The sequence below is a fragment of the Chaetodon trifascialis genome, chromosome 11 (genome assembly GCF_039877785.1).
Source record: "Chaetodon trifascialis isolate fChaTrf1 chromosome 11, fChaTrf1.hap1, whole genome shotgun sequence".
Taxonomy (NCBI): domain Eukaryota; kingdom Metazoa; phylum Chordata; class Actinopteri; order Chaetodontiformes; family Chaetodontidae; genus Chaetodon; species Chaetodon trifascialis.
Genome location: NC_092066.1, coordinates 53,562 through 61,445, shown reverse-complemented (window position 1 = coordinate 61,445; position 7,884 = coordinate 53,562). Strand labels below are relative to the sequence as shown.

Below are 7,884 nucleotides of genomic sequence, written 5' to 3'. Positions count from 1 at the left end.
TGTTGCTCCATCGGATTCAGAATAAGCAGATATTTACAGAAATCAATGAAGCTGATGAGGAAAAACATTAAATATATTGACTTTGTGCTGTTTTCAGGAGAGTTTATGTCAGAAAGGATTAACAAGTTATCACATTCTGTTTTATTTATGTTTTACACAGTCCCAACTTTGTAGAATCGGGGTTATAATAGTAATAAAAAAAAATAATAATAAAAATGTTTGGCTAAGCAGCCAGTTGAACGCATTTCTTGAAAGTACTCAACATCAGAGACAACACAGGTTGAGCCTTCAGTAAACAGTCAAACGTATCAAAAATGATCCTCTAACATGTTTTCTGTAACAATAGAAAACAACAGACAAACAATGGAATCCAACAGACAAACCGCAGAAATAAACGTAGAAGATAAAGTGTTGCATAGAATTCTTAAGTCGTTCCAATGTGGAAAACAGTCTCTCCCAATGAGAAACACAATGCTTCATCACCAAACATAAATACTTTTATCATTACTGGGAAAGAGCTGATCTGATGTGTTTCCTGCTGTCAGCAGGAAGTATTTCTAAAATCTTTATGAGCAGCCACACTCTTCCACAATCATGTTCTGGATGTCTTTCTTGATGATCTTCTGCTCTTCGTTGTAGTAGAGCATTGACATAGCACGCAGCCTCGTTGGCACGCAGCACGACTTGATGTTTTGAAATGGACTGTAGCCCCTCATACGATAATGATTGATGACCGTTGAATGGAAAGAGAGGGACGAGCCACTGATGCTCGCCATGTGATTTGGACAGTCACCCTCGCAGTAGTTGGCATGGTAACCTGCTGGAGCGATAATCCAGTCATTCCAGCCGATGTCTCTGAAGTTGACGTAAAACTGTCTTTGGCAGCAGACGTGTATCTTCCCGTCACACTCCAGACCTCGTTTGACTCGATGCTGAGACGCCTCCTCTCGAGTTCGCAGCGCCACCATGAGGAATGGTCGATGAGACTGTCCTCGCTCTCCTGCTCGCTCACCGTTGGCAGGAACCAGGACAGGCAAGGCACCGGCCTCTGTGCACAGCAGGCAGGAAACCTGCAGGCTGAACAAGCTTCCGCCACCATCCAACAGAGTCTGAATAATGGGAGAGATGCTGAGGGTGTGCCAGCCGCTGCGCCGAGTATCCACCATCTTTTCTGAAACACACTCCTCCCGATCATCCACTTGCAGCAGCAGCTGCAGCATCACTTTGCCTTTTGCTCGGTTTCCTTTCGACACCTTCAGGAAGATCCAAACATTTGCCTGTTCTACCAGCATCGAGCTGTCACCCTCCTTTGAAATGTCAAAGTTCACAGTGTTCATAGAGTTTCCTGCAGTAGAGAGCACAGTTAGCATGTTTGCAGGAATTATTACATTCATCAGCTCATAAAAGAAACATTTGCAATATAAAAATGAGACAGTAAAGAAAGACATCACCTAACAGAAGGTCTCTGCTGGACTGGACGTGTCTCTACTACATGCTACTGGTCTGTACTGGAAAGTACTGGTCCCTACAGATCTTTATCTTGATTTCATATTTGTGTAATACAAAACCAAACCTGATGACAAACAAATGTATTTTCACTTCAAGAGAAGATAATGAGTATAAAGATATTCTGTTTCTCTTTGTCCCTCATTGAGAAGCAAAACGAAGCTCTCAGTCATCTGAACTCTACACTTCTAAATAATGACAAACATTTTATTGACACCAGATTGATTTCAATTTTAAAAATTATTGTTTCCTTCTTTGAAGTACAACATGAACATCTGAGGATAAACTGAAGAAAACGTCATCTATTTTGTCCTGCTCGTTTTTCTATGAAGTGAGCAATTATAAAGATAAAGACGCTGTGACCCTGCTGTCTGAACTGCCCCTTCTGTTTTGTCTTCCTCTCATTTGAATGAACAAAGAAAATGTCATTATTAATAAAAGCATGAATGGAGCCGCTGCCTCTAAATATACTCAATATGTGCAGAAACACTAAAAAAAGAAAGGCCTGGTTTCAGGGAATGCCGTTAACAAGGCCACACACACACACACACACACACACACACACACACACACACACACACACACACACACACACACACACACACACACACACACACACACACTCTCTCTCTCTCTCTCTCTCTCTCTCTCTCTCTCTTTGTCTCTTCTGCCAAATAATTACTGAGGCCCAGATTTTTCTGAATGAAGAGATTATTTACGGCCTGAGCCCACTCGGTATGCCCCCCTCTTGTTACTGTCCTCTAATTTCAAGCCTTTGAGGACCTTTTTAATTGAAGATTCCTCTCAAAGAGGAGACTATTTATAGCACAAAGCCATTCTGTACATTTATGTAAGCAAACAAGTGATGGGACAATGTGAGCAGTAACGAGCTGGTTCACGCTCACAGAAAACTTTAAAACAGTCCGATCGCTTGTTTTCTGTCAGATTATCTGTCAGATTATCTGTTATCCATTACAAACAAATGTATCATCCCTGAAGCATGTTGTTCATGTTCAAAGTTGTAACTCATCATCTTCTCGATCCTTCACTGTATTCAGGGTATGAACTTCTTCAGATCACCCCAGAGTAGTATTTATTGTTGTTGTTACAGCTCAGCGAACAGTTGGACAGACACCCAGAGTGTCCTCATCTGACTTTAAATGACATTTTATCTGATAGAAACTGTCATTCATTGTTCTTGTGCTGACAGTTTTGAATTCTTCACATCTCCGATTTTAAGAAGGTGAAACACTGTGACTCTTATTCATCCTCATGTATTCTGACATCCTGATGAACCACAACAGCACTGGACTGATGACTTAAACAGGGTCTCTTTTAATTGCACAACTTAATAAAACAGTCTTCGATTCAGTTTGTGATAGAAAAAGACGAACTGACGATTGTTTTACTACTGACGAGGAGACTGACGCTCGTGCAGATTTTATACAGACTTAGAATCAGTTTCCCATGACTAACTTTGGAATTTCTTTCAGATTAGCTTCTTATTTAACTTTCAGTTTGAAGTCACAGTGATGTCGTCTGACTAAAAACAACCTGACTCAACTTTTGTCAGAACTTCATCCAGCAACACACTGCATTGAGTGAATGCGGACATACATCACACATTGCTGATGGTTGACTTTTCAATGTAAACACTGTATTTCTACTATTGGATTAAACCATTGTCTCTGTGGAAACCTCCTATCTGAGTATTATAAACCTCTGGGGTGAACCCTCAGACTCACTAATCTGTCACTCAGGACTGGACAAACTGAAACAGATTTCATTAAACAACACTCCAGCACAAAGCCTTCAGCTGTTTTAACACAGGACTGATTTCAGTTTTAGAGCCAAAATAATGTGTTTATGGTCTTTGACTTCATAATGATGATCTCTGTTTACACTTAAAATAACTTTTCTATATTAAATCATGTCAGATGTTCCTGAGAAAATGAAGGTTACTGAGTCTTTTTCACCCTCCTTCATGTTGGCTTCACTGCCATCTTCTGAATCACAGAAATGGGGGAGAAATCACATGGCTGCAGCTGCCAAATCAGCGCTCTGCATGAAACCTGCACTACACAGGTGTGTTCAGGTTCATTACTGATGGAAATTTACATTGTGTGAGAAAAGAGAGAAAAACATAACTAAAAACAGACTGCACTCAGAGATAGAGTCAATAGAATCAGACTGTGTGGCTGCCGCTGGATTCTTACTGTGGAAATCTGTAAACAAACTTTGAACTTTTTGGAATTTTGTGAATGAACTGATAAGAGACCACACAGACAGGCAGACATCTGTAGTGCAGCTGATGGTCAGTTAAGTAGAATCTGAGTCGACTGACATTACTGAGTTCATGAGAAGGGATCCGTTCCATGTTCTGGCAGTGTTGAGGCAGGAACATGATTATTCAGGCTTTATGTTGACACCTGTCTGTTTTTTTTTTTTTTACAGATTTTGGGTAGAACCTTGACATGTTGTGTCAAACAGAGCCCCTGATTGTTTGACGCCTATGTAGGTTCATAGAGATGTTTCCATGTCTCTGAGCAGAAGAATAACTCCAGCCTCAGTGAACTCTGCAACTGTGTAACTGTAATAATAACTCTGTAATTCTGTTATTGTAACTCTCACTCTGGAACTGTTACTCTAGTTGTAACTCTGTATCTGACTAACTGTAACTCTATAACTTTGGAACTATGTAAATTTCAAGTGTAACTGTACGTCTGTCACTCTGTAATTTTGTAACTGTAACTCTGTATCTATATCCCGGTAACCTTAACGGTAACAGTAACTCAAGCTGTAATGAAGTTTGTAACTGTACAGCTGTAACTCTGCATCTCTGTGTTTTCTTCAAGCTGCTGAAGCTAAAATTAAAGTGACATTTCTGTTTGGCTGCCAGACTTACCGGGTTCTGCAAACACGATCATTTCAGAGGGTGGTTCAGGTGGAGTTGAGGCCCCGGGACCTTGGCCCTCCTCCTGGATCTCCACGCTGCCATCTTCGGCCACTCGGCCAACGTGGAGTTTCTTGATGACGTTGAGCAGAGCGGCACGTGGGACTGGCTGTGTCAGGTTGGGCCGAGTGCTAAGGTGCAGCATGTTGAGAATGTGACGCTTCACCGCCTCTACCATGTCACTCTGTTCTCCTGACAAAGATGAGTTCTTCCTCATCTGAGACAGAGAGCAGGATGGACAGTCCGAGGCCGGCGCCCTCTCCCGGAGCTGAGATGCCACGTCAACCTCTGGTACTGAAGAGGCCGTCGGAGAGGAGTCAACAAGAAGACCGATGGCCATGAAGAAAAACATGGCGAACAGAGAGGTCATGATGGGTTATGGCTGACCCTTATTCTTCAACACTGACAGTAGATTCTGCAGAGACTCACAATATCAGTACAGTCAGTAATGCAGCAGTTCTTGATGCAGAACCAGGGAGCAGCTGGTGAACAACACAGTGGCTGTAGCGTTAGTAGAGTCTTTCTGGTGTTTGAGGTGAGTGAGGAAATAGAACAAGAACAGACTTCAACAGCCAATGGTGAAGTAAAAAATTCCCACAGAGTATCAGCAGAGTTCACGCAGGAAGACAGAGCAGGTGTTGTTCTGGTCCTCAGTCTGGTCTGTGTTGCAGGTCTGGTCCTAATGGTTATGGTCCTTCGTGGTCCTGATGGTTTGGTGGTCTGAGCTGAAAGCACACTGAGTGCAGGGTCACTCTACTCTTCCTCTCCTCTGTTACTGTAATTATACCTCTCTGCCTGTTTAATCCCTCCCTCCATCCACAGAGGTATTTCCCTGTGAGTAAAACACACACACACACACACACACACACACACACACACACACACACACACACACACACACACACACACAGTGAGTAGTCTCAGAATATCTCAGGACTGTTTGTGGTGTTTCCTCCTGAATGAACGTCACGACAGAAGAAGAGGAGGAAGGAGGGAAGAGGAGGAAGAGAGAGTGTCCCTGATTCATTCATACCACACACACACACACACACACACACACACACACACACACACACACACACACACACACACACACACACACACACACACACACACACACACACACACACACACAACCTGATGACTCAGCACAGCGTCATCATCACCTCACGTGGAGGAGAAACTCTGTTGGTGTGAAGTTAATTTTTAGACTGAAAAAAGAGACTTTGTTGTTATAATCAGAGTCCTGCACACAGCAGATGGAACATGCTCAGAACAGACTGTCTCTCTCTCTCTCTCTCTCTCTCTCTCTCTCTCTCTCTCTCTCTCTCTCTCTCTCTCTCTCTCTCTCTCACACACACACACACTCACACACACACTGTGACATCAGCACGCCCTCTTCTGGTGGGAGTCAGGTGTTACAGTGTCCTCCTCACCTAAGCTGTGTCCTCTCACTCACCTTTTGTCTCCTGTCTGTCCCAGTAACATGAAAAAAAATTGGTTCCCGTTATGACAAAATGTTTCACTTGATGCGGTTACATTTCAGGAGGCTCTTCAGTTATTTTAGTTGGAAATATGAGATAAATGAATGCATGAATTTAATAAATTCCTTCTCAGGCCTTTGTTTTGTCCATAATAACCACTTTTAAAGAGATTTTGAACACCTTTTTATCTTTGACCTCATAGTATCAGTGAAAACAACCTTTTTAAACAAAGTCTGTGTGGCAATGTTGCCATGTCTGTACTGCAGTCTTTTCATGTCTGTATTGCACTGTTGTGATATCTGACCTGCAGCCTTGTCATCAATGTAGTGTGTCTGGTCTGTAGTCAGTCTTCTCATATCTGCATTGTAGTGTTGAGCTCCAGTTACAGTTTGGACCTTTGCTGCTCTCTGGTGGATGCTTTTGAAACAGCAAACGGCACCCTTTTAACTCGGAATGGGTTAGAAGAAAGTTTTGAAACCAGACCACAATTTACACAATATATGTATTGTGTTGAAGTGGAGTGTTGTAGTGTGTTTGATAAACTAATAACTGAGTCACCTGTATAAATCAGAATCCAAATCACCTGTTTTGACCCAATGTGAACACATACAAGAAATTTCTAAGAAAAATGCAAACTGCTGAACAAGGACAACAAGAACATAAAAAAAAGTGTTAAAAACCCTCTCACTCCCCAAGGGAGCTGGTGTGTGTCTTTCTCCTCAAGCTAGGGTCCCCTACCTCAGTATCTCAGTATCTTAGCTGTTCCTAGGACTGTACTCTTGTGCACAGACACCTCAGATGTTGTTCTTGGAATCTGGTGAAGCCACTCTCACAGTTTCTGGGTCACTGCCCCCAGTGCTCCGATTTCAACTGGTAACACCGTTGCCTTTACTCACCACATCTTCTCTAGCTCCTCTTTCAGCCCTTGGTATTTTTTGAACTTCTCATGTTCCTTCTTGATGTTGCTGTTGCTTGGCTGTGGCTGACTTCCTTACAGCCTCCTCATGGTTCCCATTGGCATGTGGTATCCCAGGGAATTTGTAGCTGTCCTGAGCATCTGCAATGCTGCCTTCTGTTAGTTCAACCCCCTCCGTTCTGATCATCTTCCTTCTCTTTGATACCATCCACCCACATTTATCTATTCCGAATGTCATCCCAATATCATTGCTGTAGATCCTAGAGATGTGTGGAATTGATGTCTCACTCATTACTGGCATACAGCTTGATGTCATCCATGTAAAGGAAGTGGCTGATGGTCATTATGCTTCCGAACTGGTATCCCTAGCTAGGGCTGGGCGATATGGCTGAAAACTCTATTGTGATATAAGTGTTTTATATCGGTCGATATCGATAATTATTGATATTTTTTATGACCTATTTAAAATAAGGACCAGGAGAAAAATACATTCAATTTAAACATTTTTATTTTAAATTGAATCTTCCTCTGATTATAATCCCTCAGCTATCAAGGTGGAAAGGAAATGTCAACACAACCATGGAAAACACTCAAATAATAAATGTAAAAAAAAAAAAGTGTAAAAATGTAAACAGAGAAACCTGAGAACTTTTTTTCTGCAGGTTTAGTGCAGAAAGTTCACGAGCTGATTCACCTTCGGCTGAATAAAATGTTTTCAGATATGTGCAGTGTTTTGGAAACATAGCAGAAACTGAGGTAGACTTGACATCTGTAACATACAAACAAACAAACAAACAAACAAAGACAGCACAGTAACACTGACTGAACTATAAAACCAGCCTAGACATAAGAACAACTTCAGTCGCTCTTCTTACTCTAAACATACAAGCATCAAACACGAGACAATGAGAAGGCGCAACCAAACTTGCTAATATTACATGATTGGTGTGTTAGTGTGTCTCTCTCACTGATTAGCGATTACTCCCTACGTTGCTAGGTTACCTGAGAGCGAGTGCCTTTGTTCA

At 42.0% G+C, this 7,884-nt stretch overlaps 1 protein-coding gene across 1 annotated transcript; it reads right to left on the bottom strand.

Annotated features, from left to right (window-relative positions):
* Window positions 1-292: 292 nt before the first annotated feature.
* Window positions 293-4,829, bottom strand: inhbab (inhibin subunit beta Ab). Its single transcript, XM_070974648.1, has 2 exons — window positions 4,412-4,829; window positions 293-1,345 (listed from the first exon to the last, which is right to left on the bottom strand). Exons 1-2 carry the CDS (start codon window positions 4,827-4,829, stop codon window positions 567-569), a joined length of 1,197 nt encoding a protein of 398 aa, XP_070830749.1. The 3' UTR covers window positions 293-566.
* Between the last annotated feature and the right edge of the window lie 3,055 nt (window positions 4,830-7,884).

Bases quoted from the DNA above. Each gene is read 5' to 3' on its own strand.
- inhbab (XM_070974648.1), bottom strand. From the start codon at position 4,829: ATGACCTCTCTGTTCGCCATGTTTTTCTTCATGGCCATCGGTCTTCTT. The intron at 1,346-4,411 runs GTAAGTCTGGCA...TCTCTACTGCAG, and splicing joins GATCGTGTTTGCAGAACCCG to GAAACTCTATGAACACTGTG.